This window comes from Coregonus clupeaformis, chromosome 12, assembly GCF_020615455.1.
Source record: "Coregonus clupeaformis isolate EN_2021a chromosome 12, ASM2061545v1, whole genome shotgun sequence".
Classification (NCBI taxonomy): Eukaryota; Metazoa; Chordata; class Actinopteri; order Salmoniformes; family Salmonidae; genus Coregonus; species Coregonus clupeaformis.
In genome coordinates this window covers 18,959,976-18,978,464 of record NC_059203.1, presented here as the reverse complement: position 1 = coordinate 18,978,464, position 18,489 = coordinate 18,959,976, and the positions used below count along the sequence as shown (strand labels likewise).

The window sequence follows — 18,489 nt, the reverse complement described above, 5'->3', positions numbered from 1 at the left end:
AAGACCATTAGGCCTACTAAGGTCATAAGTCAACGGTGCTACCTGGCGATGATTTTAGAGGCAGGTATAATTGATTTGACCGTCCAGATCAGTTCACACTTGATAGAGATCCAGACAAAATGCGTGCTTGACTACAGCCGGAGGTGGTCAGGAAGATCTGATCACTTTGAGAATTTTACTAGTCTATAACTGTGGGCAGAGAATATGGACATCAAGACAAAGAACACATGATAGCGCCAGGTGTAAATGGGTCTTCAGTGAACAGTGTAAGAGAGAATAAAGGACACATGTTCAGTAATATTGGTGTGACAGTAGAAATTTAGTAATATAGAACTAAAGACACCAAGTCTTGGATTCATGCTGCTTAGTTTAATTTAGACTAACCACCACAGTTCAGAATTGTTTAAGAAACGCTTTTGCACAAAAGGCACAGGTTTACAATGATTTGAAGTTGATTTTGGGGGTTGGAGGAAAATAAACTGATCCACTCGATGAAGAAATCCCAGAAGCCTTCAGGTTCCTCAGGGAAGATATCCTGCAAGACAAACAGTCAGCACCAGCATTCAAGTTCCCAGTCATGTGTGCGAGCATGTATATAACTCACATTTAGTCACAGGTGTAAGCCACCTCCAGGTACTTATAGGTTCCGACACAGGGGTCTCCAAACACGGAGTTGGATGCCTGGACGACACACTGGCTCTTCCCATCACACCTGTGTGTTTAAAATACAAGTAGAGGTTAAAATTACAGCCAATGAGTGTACAGGTAAATACACACCGTTGGTTACCGTACCTTTCTGCCATCTTACTGGTGGTGGATTGGCTGAGGCAGTTGGTGTTGGTGAGTTGGTTATCGGGGCGCCCAATGGAACACACGTTGCGTTGACGACGACCATAGTTGGCACTCTGGATATGGATCTTACCTTCATCTGAGGGAGACGAGGAGGAGGAAGAGATAGATGAAGAAAAGGCAGAAGGCCAAGGCTGGGTGTTTGTGTGGGCTAGAGACTAATATACACAACACTACATGAGAGCGGAGAGGATACCGTACTGTAGTGTTGACCTGCTTACCACATTGTAGTTGAGAATCAGAGCCTTCACATATGATGCTGCTTACTGCAAGGACAAAACAGGAGTTACACCACACAGGCCTGACAAATAAAGGCATACTATGGCTTGGTGAAGTGTTAGTGATGGGCACTGATAGGGAACGTTGATTAATTAATGTTTAGGCATAAACAGAGTTGTAGAAAGTTAAATGCATTATCTTCAACCGTTACACTGTGGTTTAAGCTCCTTATGAGACGTCGTCATCTCAAACTGCTCAGAATGTGAAAGTAAGCTGGTTTAGCTAGTCGTACCGCTAGACCAAAGCTATATATTTCTATACAATTTGTGCCTGTGCCGTCTGAATAGCTATAAATGAGATTTGAGCTAACGTTGGCTGAAACAGATATTCACTGTTGCACCAGATGAAGTGCGCGCAAGCATCAACTAAGCCACAATGTATGTGGTACGACTACCCATCCTTCTTACCAAGTGCTAGCTGGCTAATTGAGTTATAAAGAATAAAGTGACTTATAAATAGCAGCTTAAGTGACGGGGAGTAGATGCTTGCTGGTTCCAGACTTGGTGCCTCGGTACCACTTGCCATGCAGTAGCAGACAGTAGGACTTGGGTGGCTGGAGTCATTGAAAATGTAGGGCCTTCTGACAACGCATGGTATAGAGGTCCTGATGTCAGGGAGCGCGGTCTCAGTGATGTACTGGGCCGTACGCACTACCCTCTGTAGCGCCTTGCGGTCAGATGCCAAGCAGTTGCCATACCTAGTGGTGATACAGCCAGTCAAAATGCTCACAATGGTGCAGCTGAAGAACTGAGGATCGGAGGGCCAATATCAAATATTTTTAGCCTCCTGGGCAGGTTGGAGAAGAGGCATTGTCGTGCCCTTTATACTACTGCTGGTGCATGGACCATGATGGATTCTTAGTGATGTGGACATTGAAGCTCACAAAATGCTCCACTACAGCACAGTCGATGAAAATGGGGGCGTGGTCGGCCCTCTGTTTCCTGTAGTCCACAATCATCTTCTTCGTCGACGTTAAGTTAGAGGTTGTCATTCTGGCGCCACACTGCCAGGTCTCTGATCTCCCAATAAGCTATGCTAACGAAAGTTGTTGCCGGCTACTTTGTTCCATAACCACCGTTTGTGGGCTAGCTAGGGTTAGTTAGGAATTGAGGGTGGTGTAAAAGTGGAGAATAGAAAAGGGCATGTATTAAAACACATGGTGGCCATAAAACAAAGTTCACAAGCTGGTCCCATTGGTGACCCAACCCATTCTATGGCTTTGCTAGCCATCAGCAGAGTGCGCTCTTTCACCGAAGTATTAAACAATATCCCAACATGCCTCAGTCATACAGATATTCAATTTAACGGTATTGGTGCCCACCACCAAGTATTATTAGCACAGACTGACTTGCTACTTGCTGTTGGACACAGGAGTATTTGGTGTCCAGGTACTTATAGGTTCCGACACAGGGGTCTCCAAAAACAGAATTGGATGCCGGGACGACACACTGGCTCTTCCCGTCACACCTGTGTGTCAAAGACAGGTAGTGGTTATAGCTGCAGCCAATGGGTGTCTACAGGTAAATACACACCACAGGTTCCAGTACCTTTCTGCCATCTTCCTGGTGGTGGATTTTCTGAGGCAGTTGGTGTTGGCGAGTTGGTTAGCGGGGCGCCCAATGGAACACACGTTGCGTTGACGACGACCATAGTTGGCACGCTCGATATGGATCTTACCTCCATCTGAGGAAGAGACAGACAACGAAAAGATAGATAAGGAACGAAGGAGAGCCAAGGGTTGGCATCGTCGGTGTAGGTAATCTACAGTATAAAACAGGTGATAGCTGAGTATATACACTGTTCAGTAGTGGTGACTAGCTTACCACATTGTAGTAAAGCATCAGAGCCTTCACATGTGATGCTGCGTGCTGCCAGGACAAATAAACAGGAGTTACACACCACTCACATTAGCTTGGTGTAGTATAATCATCATCATTATTATTACACACAGTACCTCCATCCGTTAGTGCACAGGAAGCTGCAACCAGCACTGAAACAACATCACACAGCCAGTTCAGCAACAATCCACATCATATGCATTTGGACCGTGAAGCTAGAAATGAGCATTTGTCTCTATCCTCAACCATTTGAGATATTCTAGTGTATTAAAGTTTAGCATTTGGTCTCATATTCCATGCATGCAATGTGACTAAACTTGTTAGACGCATTTGTAGTTGGTTATAGATACTTTTTTGCCTAGAAGGAACTGAATGGTTAAGGTTGTCATTTTGAAGATTAAAATACTTCTCAACACCTCTACATACATGCGGATGCTACCTTGAATTAATAGTGATGTGTGAGGAAGTTAAAGGAACAAAGACTATACCCCATAAAAATACTAACCTCCCCAGTTCTTGATAATGTGAGGGGTTGACATGTGCCCTTGTAGCCTGTCTCACTCATGCTTTCTTAATCATGGCATTAATTTAAAAGTGTTCAGAAACAGCTAGAAAGATAATAACTCCAGCCACTATTGGGCAAAACATACACCAAAACACACTGCAAACGCAGCCAAAATACCTTGTAGAGTCACATGTTTGATGTTGTCATTGTGTGCCTGGAATATAGGACCAAATACTAATCTTTGGACTACTGTAATATACTATAGGCAAGTGTCCTAACACTTTTGACCCATTCACAAGGGGGCTCTAGATACAGTGCTTTTGTTTCTAGACGGTTAAACAGATATGTATTAAAATACCCTCCAATAAAGAGTTCTACCATCATCTCATGAAACATTCAAGCCCTGTCAAATGTCTATTCCCATACTATCAGTCTCCCTCTACATTTCCTGCTGCACTGTCAAATTATGGAAATACTGAACTTTAACTTAACGCATCATACTGTAGACCTCAAGTCATATGACACGTACTTCAAAAACTCTGAAATACAAATTTAAACATTTAGTGATATGTATTTTAACCTGCATCATATACAGATGTTGTATACTCACAGGTGACCGCCGTCAGTCTGAACATGATGCCAGGTACAAGCGTGGTAGTAGCAGATAAGATGAAACTGATGGTAACCTGACCTAATACACCTGGTATTTATGTTATGTGACATGTCTTAATTAACCCAGCTGTATCTATTTTGTGTCCAGGTGCACCTCATTGCAATCAGGGGCTGGGCTTTGCTGGTCTGTACCAGGCTTTTGTGTCAGTCTCATAGAGTTATATAGAGGACTCTAGATGGCTAAAATCCATTTTGGCATGAACATTGCCATTGAGGGCTTCCACCAATTTAAAGTAGTCATCTGGGTGGGGCTTCCTGGTTAAGGAAGAATCACATGGGCCACGTTCAGTTGCAAAACCTTCTCGAGCGTTGCCGATATACCTTTCATGAATAGAGCCAACATATTTCCTTATTATTATTATTATTATTATTATTATTATGTCGGAGAGACATGTTTGTTCACCATAGCATATTTCTATCTGAACCTTCCAAAACGTTGCGTCCTGCTGAACGCGCCCCATTATTCCATCCGGGTCATCAGGAGGGATGAGCCAATGAATTATACTCGTGAGCAAACATTGCATGACTGTAGGTGGCAGAAAATCTCCAACTTTGATTTTATACCTTTTCAAACAACACTATGTGGCAGTGTGCACCTTTTAGTTTGTTTGCCAACTCATAGAAATAGTAGAAGAAAATGGACTACTTTTAAATGCATATTGACTCAATATTATCTTTAATTTGATTTGATTTGATTGGAGCTGCCCGTGCGCTCACAGACTCCATAATGGGACACATATTAGATGATATACTGTATTCTCTATGGTCAGATCCCCATGAGGTATACTTCTGGTGGCTGGGTGTCCTCTTCCTCAACTCACCACCATCTGGAGAGCCCTGTGGTTACAATTGCCATACCAGGCGGTGTTACAGCCCTACAGGATGCTCTCAATGGTGCAGCAGTAGAAGTTAATTTACATTTGAGTCATTTAGCAGATGCTGTTATCCAGAGCGACTTCCAATTAGTGAGTGCATTCATTTTTCATACTGGCCCCCCGTGGGGTTCAGACCCTGGTCCCCGAGCTTAGTGAGGACATTGGAGGGCACTATGGCATTGAAGGCTGAGCTGTAGTCGATGAACTGCATTCTTACATAGGTATTCCTCTTGTCCAAACGGGATAGGGCAGTGTGCAGTGCGATGCCGATTTCGTCATCCGTGGATCTGTTGGGGCGGTATGCAAATTGTAGTGGGTCTGGGGCAGGGCTCTCAACCCCTGTTCCTGGAGAGCTACCATCCTGTAGGTTTTCAATCCAACCCCAGTTGTAACTAACCTGATTCAGCTTATCAACCAGATAATTATTAGAATCAGGTGCGCTAGATTAGGGTTGGAGTTAAAACCCTACAGGACAGTAGCTCCAGGAACAGAGTTGAGAGCCCTGGTCCAGGGTGTCGGGTAAGGTGGAGGTGATATGATCCTTAACTAGCTTCTCAAAGTAATTCATGATGACAGAACTGAGTGCTATTGGGCAATAGTCATTTGGTATTTTATTAGGATCCCCATTAGCTGTTGCAAAAACAGCAGCTACTCTTCCTGGGGTCCACACAAAACATGAAACATAATACAGAACATTAATAGACAAGAACAGCTCAAGGACAGATAAAAATGCACCCAAGCCTACATATGAATGCATACACACAAACTATCTAGGTCAAGTAGGGGATAAGAGTTGTGCCGTGAGGTGTTGATTTATCTGTTGTTTGAAACCAGGTTTGCTGTTTATTTGAGCAATATAAGATGGAACGGAGTTCCATGCAATAATGGGTCTATATAATACTGTACGCTTTCTTGAATTTGTTCTGGATTTGAGGACTGTGAAAAGACCCCTGTTGGCATGTCAGTTGGGGTAAGTGTGTGTGTCAGAGCTGTGTGTAAGTTGACTATGCAAACAATTTGGGATTTTCAACACATTAATGTTTCTCATAAAAGGAAGAGGTGATACAGTCAGTCTCTCCTGAACTATTAGCCAAGAGAGACTGGCATGCATAGTATTTATATCAGCCCTCTGATTAGTTCAGTTACCTTAGCTTTCTTGGGTACAGGAACAATTGTGGATATCTTGAAGCAAGTGGGGACAACAGACTGGGATAGGGAGATATTGAATATGTCCATTACCCTGCCCTGAAACTTTGTCACTGTTACTAGCCGGCAATCACCCGGTACTCTACCCTGCACCTTAGATGCTGCTGTCCTATGTACAAAGCAGTGGAGGCTCCTCAGAGGAGGAAGGGGAGGACCATCATCCTCAGTGAATTTCATTAAAATTGTAAAACATTTTTTACATAAAACTGTACTAAATATAATCTCGTCACCAAATTATTGATTAAAACGCACTGTTTTGCAATGAAGGTTGTTACGGATACAGGTATCCTGTGTTTTTGTGTGTTTCTACTCTTTCTGCCCTAATCACAGGTGTCCTGTATGTTCCTGATTGGTGGTCGTTGAGGTGTCTGCTGATTGGACCAATCAGTGAACATTCCTGTTAATTGCACCACCTGTTATTCGTTTGTTCAATCACACATCCCATTTTATAAAAACCAGACTTGTGTTTGTTGCAGGAGAGAGAGACTTTTTGCCATATGTGAGTATGGACACGGTGGTGTCCTGTGTGTTGTGTACGCACTAAGTTGTTGGTTACCCTATTGGTAACATTATTAGAATATATTTCTTTACCTGAGTGTGGATACTGTTGTATCCTGTGTACTTATTTAATTGCTGAGTACCCTGTTTAGTAGTTTTGTGTGTTTTTTTGGGAAAAGGGGGGTTTAAGCTAGTTGCCCTTGGGCGTACATTACCCGTAGGAAGAAATCTGTCTATAAACACCAGTTAGACCTGAGCGGACCACCCACTGTATTTTTGTATGACTAGCAGTAGCCTAGCGGTTCTTCAGGCAGGCTAGATCAGTTTAGGGGGTTTTACACTATTGTTTCATTTCTTGGGTCCTGCTCAGCCCTTTTTCCCAAACCTTTACCGTGTGTTTAGTAATAAACCATTTATGTTTGACGGTAGTTCACGGTTGTTGTGTCATTTCTGGTTCTCGCTGTTCCAGGTCACACTTATAATTTGCATAATTTATGTTACGGGTCTCATGTCCATCCACCCTAGATGTTTAGAGCCACGGGGTTCGTAACATAAAGTGGGTGTTCGTCCGGGATCTATCCCATGCTACTCGTGCAAATTAGTAAGTGTCTGGTTCAGTGTTGAGCTTGGCAGCTGTACTACCTGTTTTTGTGTGTGTTCAGTAGTCGACGGCTCGTGTTGCTAGTAGGATGGCTACTTTTGATTTGGAAGCATTTTTGGAAAACCCTACGTGGGAGATTTTTGAGAATTGTCGTAGAGTGGATCTACAGGCTTTGGCTGACCACTTTTCTGTACCCATACCGAGGGGTATAGTGAAAGCAGAAGTTAGGGAAGTAGTGCTAGCGATATTGTTAAACGAGCGAGTGCTTGAGTTACCGCCGCCTGAGTCTGCTGCTCCTGTAGGGGATGTGGTTGATGTTTCTGTAAGCCCATCAGTGTCTGAGGACGAGACTAAGGCTCCAGCCACATTGCCCCGTTATGACCCCCTCTCCCCACTGACTGACAGTGATGCCAGGATGGATGTCCGCTCGACACGGCTCCAAATAGAGGCGGAAGAGCGGGCACAAATCAGGCAAGACAAGCTGGAGATGCGTAAAATGGAGCTAGAGGCAGAACAGGAGACGCGTAAGATAGAACAGGAGACGCGTAAGATGGAACTGGAGACGCGTAGGCTTGATCAAGAACTGGAGACGCGTAGGCTTGATCAAGAACTGGCGATGCGTAAAATGGAACTAGAGGCAGAAACAGCGAGGTTAGTCTCTGCTAATACTATGCCTGCTAGTGAGCCATCCTCACCAGCTGTGTCATCTGCTACGTTTGATATTAGTAGGCAGATCACCTTGGTACCTGTGTTCAGGGAGTCAGAGGTTGATTCCTATTTCAGTGTTTTTGAACGTATAGCGGTAGCATTGAAATGGCCCGACGAGGTATGGTGCCTATTACTTCAGTGTAAGCTAACAGGTAAAGCCCAAGAGGTTCTGGCAGCACTACCTCTTGAAGACAGTGTGAATTATGAAGTGGTCAAAGCTACTGTTCTTCGTGCCTATGAGCTTGTTCCTGAGGCATATCGACAGAGATTTAGGTCTCATAAAAAGTCTCCTACTCAGACTTATGTGGAGTTTGCTAGAGACAAAGGAAATCTGTTGGACAAATGGCACAGTGCTAGTAAGGTAACTGATTTTAACTCTCTACGGGAGTTAATCTTGTTAGAAGAGTTTAAAAATTGCTTACCGGAACGCATTGTAGTTTATCTGAACGAACAGAAAGTATCCTCACTGTCGGAAGCGTCTGTATTGGCAGACGAATTTGTGTTGACGCATAAGAGCGTGTTTTCGGCTCGTACGGAGAGCAGGGCTGCGGAGTGGCTAACTTCTAGTCCTAGTCGACCAGCAGTACATCCAGCACGCCCAAAAGATGTGCGTCACTGTTTCTATTGTCATAAGGTGGGACATATGGTTAGTGATTGCTTTTTGCTTAAACGCAAACCGGGGATGCCTCAGCACGCCAGGCCGCCAACGGGTGTTGGGCTGATTCGTACGGTTGTAAGGCCGGAATCAAGACAGAAGCCTCATAGTGAATGTGGTTTGAAAGTCCCTGTCCCAGATCACAGTTATGAACCGTTCATTTTTGAGGGGTTTGTTTCTATATCAGATGATGAAGCGTCTCAGCGTCCAGTTAGAATCCTCAGAGATACTGGTGCGGCGCAGTCGTTCATACTAGCTGATGTGTTGCCCTTGTCTAATAATACATATTGTGGTTCCAGTGTGTTAGTACAAGGAATTGAAATGGGTTTCGTCCCAGTGCCATTGCACTTTGTGAACGTACACTCTGAGTTAGTCAGTGGATTGTTCAGAGTTGGCGTACGTCCGATGTTGCCAGTAAAAGGGGTGACCTTTATAATGGGCAACGATATTGCCGGAGGAAAGGTAATACCCATATTGGAGGTATTGGATAAAAGTGACCAGTCTCTCTCCGAGGAGCTGGCACAGGGTTATCCAGATGTGTTCCCCGCTTGTGCTGTCACACGTGCTCAAGCACGACAAGTGGGTGAAGTGGTAGATTTGTCAGACACGATTCTATTCAGAGAGTGTGACCCAGAGGATAGTTCGGGTGCTACCTCTGGTAAGCTGGTGCAGTCTGACCAACAGCCCAGAGAAAGGAAGAAGGATGTGGAACTTGTTGCTGAAGCAATACAGTTACCAGTTACTCGTGAGCAGCTGATCGCTAACCAACAGGTTGACATTAGCCTGGCTAAATGTTTTTCTAGTGTTGTCTCAGAGGACGAGCTAAAGAAGAAAAACATGGCATACTTCATTGATGGTAATCTCCTCATGCGTAAATGGACATCCCATGTTGACGCTGGCGGAGATTGGAATGCTGTTTACCAAATAGTGATTCCTACAGCCTTTCGACAAAATGTTTTATCCCTCGCTCATGATCACCAGTGGTCCGGACATCTGGGAGTCACCAAGACTTATGATCGAGGTTTTGCGACATTTCTTTTGGCCTGGCTTAAAACAAGATGTGGCTCAGTTCTGTCGGACTTGCCACACCTGTCAAGTAGTTGGGAAACCGAACCAGGTTATTTCCCCCGCGCCTCTTTGTCCCATACCGGCCATAGGTGAACCATTCGAACATGTGATGGTTGATTGTGTTGGACCATTACCAAAAACAAAATCTGGTAACCAGTTTAGGTTGACAATTATGTGTGTGGCCGCCAGGTACCCAGAGGCCATTCCTCTGCGAAAAGGGGTTAGATAATGTGTTGGCAGATGCTTTGTCTCGTGTGTAATGATCTAGGTTTTTTTTTGTTATCCCGACAGGATGATTATTGAAATTTGGGTGTTGTGATGGTACGTGTCGCAAACCATTGTGGTTTGCTCTTTTAAGGGTGGGAGTGTTACGGATACAGGTATCCTGTGTTTTTGTGTGTTTCTACTCTTTCTGCCCTAATCACAGGTGTCCTGTATGTTCCTGATTGGTGGTCGTTGAGGTGTCTGCTGATTGGACCAATCAGTGAACATTCCTGTTAATTGCACCACCTGTTATTCGTTTGTTCAATCACACATCCCATTTTATAAAAACCAGACTTGTGTTTGTTGCAGGAGAGAGAGACTTTTTGCCATATGTGAGTATGGACACGGTGGTGTCCTGTGTGTTGTGTACGCACTAAGTTGTTGGTTACCCTATTGGTAACATTATTAGAATATATGTCTTTACCTGAGTGTGGATACTGTTGTATCCTGTGTACTTATTTAATTGCTGAGTACCCTGTTTAGTAGTTTTGTGTGTTTTTGGGAAAAGGGGGGTTTAAGCTAGTTGCCCTTGGGCGTACATTACCCGTAGGAAGAAATCTGTCTATAAACACCAGTTAGACCTGAGCGGACCACCCACTGTATTTTTGTATGACTAGCAGTAGCCTAGCGGTTCTTCAGGCAGGCTAGATCAGTTTAGGGGGTTTTACACTATTGTTTCATTTCTTGGGTCCTGCTCAGCCCTTTTTCCCAAACCTTTACCGTGTGTTTAGTAATAAACCATTTATGTTTGACGGTAGTTCACGGTTGTTGTGTCATTTCTGGTTCTCGCTGTTCCAGGTCACACTTATAATTTGCATAATTTATGTTACGGGTCTCATGTCCATCCACCCTAGACGTTTAGAGCCACGGGGTTCGTAACAAAGGTCTACAGTAGCCTCAACAGCACTCTGTAGGGTAGCACCATGGTGTAGCCAGAGGACAGCTAGCTTCCGTCCTCTTCTGGGTACATTGACTTCAATACAAAACCTTGTAGGCTCATGGTTCTCACCCCCTTCCATAGAGTTACACAGTAATTATGACAACTTCCGGAGGACGTCCTCCAACAAATCAGAGCTCTTGCAGCATGAACTGACATGTTGTCCACCCAGTCAAAGGATCAGAGAATGAATATAGTACTGAAAGCATGCTACAGCTAGCTAGTACTGCAGAGCATAAAATGTGGTGAGTAGTTGACTCAAAGAGAAAGAGTAGTTGAACAGTTTTGAGCTAATAAATTTATTCCAAAATGAAAGAGAAGCAAGATAGAAATACTCAGTTTTTTTCACTTTCAGTTTCACTTACTTAGCTAGCAAATGCAGCTACTGAAACACCCTGCTCAAACAGAGGCATGCTGTCACGTTCGTTGAATGACGGGTCAGACCAAGGCGCAGCGTGATATGCGTACATGTTTATTAACGTAATAAACAACACGACAAAGGAATCGAAACGTGAAGTCCAAGGTAGTACAGAACAACAAACCTTACATGGAATAAGATCCCACAACTAGACAGTGCCAATAGGCTGCCTAAGTATGGTCCCCAATCAGAGACAACGAGCAACAGCTGCCTCTGATTGGGAACCACACCGGCCAACAGATCCACACATACTAGATCGACAACATAGAAAAAAGCACAACAAGGAATATACACACCCTGACTCAACATATATGCGTCCCCTGAGTCAGGGCGTGACACATGCTATGTTAGATAGCTGGCTATGACTTTCCAACACAACACTGGAACTCTTCCAAGTCAAGGTAAGCTTTGGGTTTTACAAATGTATTGCCACGGGGCCCGCTAGAAGGATTACTTTTATACTATTCCAGGTATTCCTTAAAGAGGTAGGGTTTCAAGTGTCTCCGGACGGTGGTCAGTGACTCCGCTGTCCTGGCGTCGTGGGGGAGCTTGTTCCACCATTGGGGTGCCAGAGCAGCAAATAGCTTTGACTGGGCTGAGCGGGAATTGTACGTCCGTAGGGGAGCTAGCAGGCCAGAGGTGGATGAACGCAGTGCCCTCGTTTGGGTGTAGGGTCTGATCAGAGCCTGAAGGTAAGGAGGTGCCGTTCCCCTCACAGCTCCGTAGGCAAGCACCATGGTCTTGTTGTAGATGAGAGCCTCAACTGGAAGCCAGTGGAGTGTGCGGAGGAGCGGGGTGACATGAGAGAACTTGGGAAGGTCGAACACCAGACGGGCTGCAGCGTTCTGGATAAGTTGTAGGGTTTAATGGCAGAGGCAGGGAGCCCAGCCAACAGCGAGTTGATATGTCTGCCAGACATGCAGAGATGCGATTCGCCACCTGGTTATCAAAAGGGGGAAAGGAGAAAATGAATTGTGTGTCGTCTGCATAGCAATGATAGGAGAGACCATGTGAGGATATGACAGAGCCAAGTGACTTGGTGTATAGAGAGAATAGGAGAGGGCCTAGAACTGAGCCCTGGGGGATACCAGTGGTGAGAGCATGTGGTGCGGGGAGACAGAATCACGCCACGCCACCTGGTAGGAGCGACCTGTCAGGTAGGACGCAATCCAAGAGTGAGCAGCGCCGGAGATGCCCAACTCGGAGAGGGTGGAGAGGAGGATCTGATGGTTCACAGTATCAAAGGCAGCGGATAGGTCTAGAAGGATAAGAGCAGAGGAGAGAGAGTTAGCTTTAGCAGTGCGAAGAGCCTCTGTGACACAGAGAAGAGCAGTCTCAGTTGAATGACCAGTCTTGAAACCTGACTGGTTTGGATCAAGAAGGTAATTCTGAGAGATAGCAGGAGAGTTGGCTAGAGATGGCACGCTCAAGAGTTTTGGAGAGAAAAGAAAGAAGGGATACTGGTCTGTAGTTGTTGACATCGGAGGGATTGAGTGTAGGTTTTTTGAGGAGGGGTGCAACTCTCGCTCTCTTGAAGACGGAAGGGACAATGCCAGTGGTCAAGGATGAGTTGATGAGCGAGGTGAGGGAGAAGGTCTCCGGAAATGGTCTGGAGAAGAGAGAAGGGGATAGGGTCAAGCGGGCAGGTTTTTGGGCGGCCGGCCGTCACAAGTCGCACGATTTCAAGTGGGGATAGAGGGGAGAAAGAAGTCAAAGCATAAGGTAGGGTAGTGTGAGCAGGACCAGCGGTGTCATTTGACTTAATAAATGAGGATCGGATGTCGTCAACTTTCTTTTGAAAATGGTTGACGAAGTCATCCACAGAGAGGGGGGAGGGAGGGGGAGGAGGAGGAGGATTCAGCAGGGAGGAGAAGGGGGCAAAGAGCTTCCTAGGGTTAGAGGCAGAAGCTTGAAATTTAGAGTGGTAGAAAGTGGCTTTGGCAACGGAAACAGAGGAAGAAAATGTAGAGAGGAGGGAGTGAAAAGATGACAGGTCCGCAGGGAGTCTAGATTTCCTCAATTTCCGCTCGGCTGCCCGGAGCCCTCTTCTGTGAGTTCGCAATGTGTCGTCAAGCCACAGAGCAGGAGGGGAGGACCGAGCCGGCCGGGAGGATAAGGGACATAGAGAGTCAAAAGATGCAGAAAGGGAGGAGAGGAGGGTTGAGGAGGCAGAATCAGGAGATCGGAGGGAAAAGGATTTAGCAGAGGGAAGAGATGATAGGATGGGAGAGCGAAGGTTGCGACGGCACATTACCATCTGAGTAGGGGCAGAGTGAGTAGTGTTGGAGGAGAGCGAGAGAGAAAAGGATACAAAGTAGTGGTCGGAGACTTGGAGGGGAGTTGCAGTGAGATTAGTAGAAGAACAGCATCTAGTAAAAATGAGGTCAAGCATATTGCCTGCCTTGTGAGTAGGAGGGACGGTGAGAGGATGAGGTCAAAAGAGGAAAGGAGTGGAAAGAAGGAGGCAGAGAGAAATGAGTCAAAGGCAGACGTAGGGAGGTTAAAGTCACCCAGAACTGTGAGGGAAGCATACGGAACAAAATGGGGATAAACATACCTGAATTTGTCCAATAGAAACTCTCGTTTGCAACTGTTGGACTAATGATTACACACTATTTCAGCTAGATGCAGGCAAGAGTGTGCAAGGCGATATTGTCACTGTCTCTCCATGTATCACTGTCTGTCACCTCACATTTGTCTTTCGACCTGTGTGCCTCAATTCGTCGGGGCATGGACTCTACAAGGTGTCAAAAGTGTTCCACAGAGATTCTGGCCCATGTTGACTCCAACGCTTCCCACATGTATCAAAAATGGTGGTGGACCATTCTGGATACACACAGGAAACTATTGAGCGTGTATATATATACAGTTGAAGTCGGATATTTACATACACTTAGGTTGGAATCATTAAAACTCGTTTTTCAACCACTCCACAAATGTCTTGTTAACAAACTATAGTTTTGGCAAGTCGGTTAGGACATCTACTTTGTGCATGACACAAGTAATGTTTCCAACAATTGTTTGTAGACAGATTATTTCACTTATAATTCACTGTATCACAATTCTAGTGAGTCAGAAGTTTACATACACTAAGTTGACTGTGCCTTTAAACAGCTTGGAAAATTCCAGAAAATGATGTCATGGCTTTAGAAACTTCTGATAGGCTAATTGACGTCATTTGAGTCAATTGGAGGTGTACCTGTGGATGTATTTCAAGGCCTACCTTCAAACTCAGTGCCTCTTTGCTTGACATCATGGGAAAATCAAAAGAAATCAGCCAAGACCTCAGAACATTTTTTTATACCTCCACAAGTCTGGTTCATCCTTGGGAGCAATTTCCAAATACCTGAAGGTACCATGTTCGTCTGTACAAACAATATTACGCAAGTATAAACACCAAGGGACCATGCAGATGTCATATCGCTCAGGAAGGCTATCTGTCTCCTAGAGATGAACGTCCTTTGGTGCGAAAAGTGCAAATCAATCCCAGAACAACAGCAAAGGACCTTGTTAAGATGCTGGAGGAAACCGGTACAAAAGTATCTATATCCACTATAAAACGAGTCCTATATCGACATAACCTGAAAGGCCACTCAGCAAGGAAGAAGCCACTGCTCCAAAACCACCATAAAAAGCCAGACTACAGTTTGCAACTGCACATGGGGACAAAGATCGTACTTTTTTGAAGAAATGTCCTCTGGTCTGATGAAACAAAAATAGAACTGTTCGGCCATTATGACCATCGTTATGTTTGGAGGAAAAAGGGGGACTTGCAAGCCGAAGAACACCATCCCAACCGTGAAGCAAGGGGGTGGCAGCATCATGCTGTGGGGGTGCTTTGCTGCAGGAGGGACTGGTGCACTTCACAAAATAGATGGCATCATGAAGAAGGAAAATTAGGTGGATATATTGAAGCAACATCTCAAGACATCAGTCAGGATGTTAAAGCTTGGTCGCAAATGGGTCTTCCAAATGGATAATGACCCCAAGCATACTTCCAAAGTTGTGGCAAAATGGCTGAAGGACAACAAAGTCAAGGTATTGGAGTGGCCATCACAAAGCCCTGACCTCAACCCTATAGAAAATGTGGCCAGAACTGAAAAACGTGTGCGAGCAAGGAGGCCTACAAACCTGACTCAGTTACACCAGCTCTGTCAGGAGGAATGGGCCAAAATTCACCCAACTTATTGTGGGAAGCTTGTGGAAGGCTACCCAAAACATTTGACCCAAGTTAAACAATTTAAAGGCAATTTTACCAAATACTAATTGAGTTTATGTAAACTTCTGACCCACTGGGAATGTGATGAAAGAAATAAAAGCTGAAATAAATCATTCTCTCTACTATTATTCTGACATTTCACATTCTTAAAATAAAGTGGTGATCCTAACTGACCTAAGACAGGGAATTTTTACTAGGATTAAATCGGAGTTTAAATTAATTTGGCTAAGGTGTATGTAAACTTCCGACTTCAACTGTATATACACACACACGTCATGACTCTCCACGAGAATACAAATAGGCCAGGTCAGGTTCGCTGTGAATAACTTTAGTCAGACCCCCTCTCACCCGCAGTGGGGGGAAGAAATGACTAGTGGTGATTAACAGCTCACACCCTGTTGTAAATCAAAAGAGAACATTCAGGCTGCTCCCTCAGGATTAACTAAAGGAATGTTCTTTATTTCAACAGACCTTTTCCCGCTGAAACTCTAACACTTTCAAAAGCGAATATTGGAATAATATTCCTACTGTAAAACGTGGGGAATGGTCAGAGGCGATCTGTTTCTTACTCAAAGCGGGCGGCGGTTCGTGTGCCAAGTATGTAATTACTGTGGTTGAGAAGTTTCTGAATGTATCAAGGTTAAGTGTCTGTCACAATCGTTGAGAGACGGGTCAGACCAAGGTGCAGCGTGGTATGCGTACATATTTATTAATGACGATAAACACTTGACAAAACAACAAAAGCAACGTAACGTGAAGTCCTATGGGCTATACTCACAACAAGCCTAACAGAAACACAAAATAAAGATCCCACAACTAAGGCAGGCAACCAGGCTACTTAAGTATGATCCCCAATCAGAGACAACGAGCGACAGCTGCCTCTATTTGGGAATCACACCCGGCCAAACATAGAAAGATCAACATAGAAATACACTAACATAGATCTCAACAGAAAACTCACACCCTGACCCAACCAACAAGAGTTCTCTCGATCAGGGCGTGACAGTGTCTCTGTTCCTCTCTTTTTCCTCTTCCTTTTTTCTTTAACAAACCAAGTTGTTGTCATTCCACTAGGGACCTGTTTTCTCCAGTCAATAACCGCTGTTTATCCTGTTTTCCCATTTAATTTACTAGTAAATAAATAATGAAACCAATTTGTGTAGTACTAAATCATAAGCAAGTCTTGGGTTTTTGCAGATGCAAGGAGGTTACGACTGTTCAGAATGATGATATGATACGAGGTTATGATTAATAAGTTGACTGTTTATAGATGTGATAGGTAAAGACCTTTTAGAGTTTCATTTAGGAGATGGTGACTCTTGAAAGAACTGCTCTCGTGGTGCCCCAAATCCTAATAAGTTAATTGTTTCATGATTAATTGAAATCGTTTAACAATTAAACATATTTAGTTAATTAGAGATAAGAGTCTTCATATTAATGTTAAAGTCACGTCACACAGTACCAGTCAAACGTTTGGACACAGGTACTCATTCAAGTGTTTTTCTAAATTTTTTGCTATGTTCTACATTTTTACACACATGGAATCATGTATTAACCAAAAAAGTGTTAAACAGATCAAAATATATTTGAGATTTGCGATTCTTCAAAGTAGCCACCCTTTGCCTTGATGACAGCTTTGCACATTGTTGGTAGTCTCTCAACCAGTTTCATGAGGTAGTCACTTAGAATACATTTCAATTAATATGTGTTCCTTGTTAATTTGTGGAATTTCTTTCCAAGGTAGGGGTGTTATACAGAAGATAGCCCTATTTGGTAAAAGACCTAGTCCATATTATGGCAAGAACAGCTCAAATAAGCAAAGAGAAACGGCAGTCCATCATTACTTTAATACATGAAAGTCAGTCAATCCAGAAAATGTCAAGAACTTTGAAAGTTTCTTCAAGTGCAGTCGCAAAAACCATCAAGCGCTATGATGAAACTGGTTCTCATGAGGACCGCCACAGGAATGGAAGACCAAGGAGTTACCTCTGCTGCAGAGGATCAGTTCATTAGAGTTACCAGCCTCAGAAATTCCATCCCAAATAAATGCTTCACAGAGTTCAAGTAACAAACACATCAACATCAACTGTTCAGAGGAGACAGCATGAATCAGGCCTTCATGGTCGAAATGCTGCAAAGAAACCACTACTATAGGACACCAATAAGAAGAAGAGACTTGCTTGGGTTGAGAAACACGAGCAATGGACATTATTCCAGTGGAAATATGTCCTTTGGTCTAATGAGTCCAAATTTGAGATTTTTGGTTCCAACGTCGTGAGACGCAGAGTAGGAAAATGGATGATCTCCGCACGTGTGGTTTCCACCATGAAGCATGGAGGAGGAGGAGGTGTGATGGTATGGGGGTGCTTTGCTGGTGACACTGTCTGTGATTTATTTAGAATTCAAGGCACACTTAACCAGCATGGCTACCACAGCATTCTGCAGCGATACACCATCCCATCTGGTTTGCGATTAGCGGGACTATCATTTGTTTTTCAACACGACAATGACCCAACACACCTCCAGGCTGTGTACGGGCATCAGATGAGCTGGCCTCCACAATCACCCGACCTCAACCCAATTGAGATGGTTTGGGATGAGTTGGACCGCAGAGTGAAGGAAAAGCAGCCAAAAAGTGCTCAGCATATGTGGGAACTCCTTCAAGACTGTTGGAGAAGCATTCCTCCTGAAGCTGGTTCAGAGAATTCCAATAGTGTGCAAAGCTGTCACCAAGGCTAAAGGGTGGCTATTTTTAAGAAACTAAAATCTAAAATATATTTTGATTAGTTGAAATTGTTTTGGGTTACTCCATGATTCCATGTGTGTTATTTCATAGTTTTGATGTCTCCACTATTATTTTACAATGTAGAAAATAGTAAAAAATAAAGACAAACCCT

The 18,489-nt window shown here is 44.1% G+C and overlaps 1 protein-coding gene across 1 annotated transcript in view; it reads right to left on the bottom strand.

The window, feature by feature from the left end:
* Positions 1-300: 300 nt before the first annotated feature.
* The window catches only part of LOC121577909 (rhamnose-binding lectin-like), a 39,475-nt gene continuing 21,286 nt past the window's right edge, over positions 301-18,489 (bottom strand). The window contains exons 9-17 of the mRNA XM_041891897.2: positions 4,082-4,171; positions 3,083-3,118; positions 2,952-2,996; positions 2,676-2,811; positions 2,477-2,595; positions 1,071-1,115; positions 793-928; positions 605-712; positions 301-535 (exon numbers count right to left, since the gene is read on the bottom strand). Coding sequence (XP_041747831.2) covers positions 607-712; positions 793-928; positions 1,071-1,115; positions 2,477-2,595; positions 2,676-2,811; positions 2,952-2,996; positions 3,083-3,118; positions 4,082-4,171 — 713 coding nt within the window. The 3' untranslated portion in view covers positions 301-535; positions 605-606. The remainder of the gene's footprint in view (positions 536-604; positions 713-792; positions 929-1,070; positions 1,116-2,476; positions 2,596-2,675; positions 2,812-2,951; positions 2,997-3,082; positions 3,119-4,081; positions 4,172-18,489) is intronic.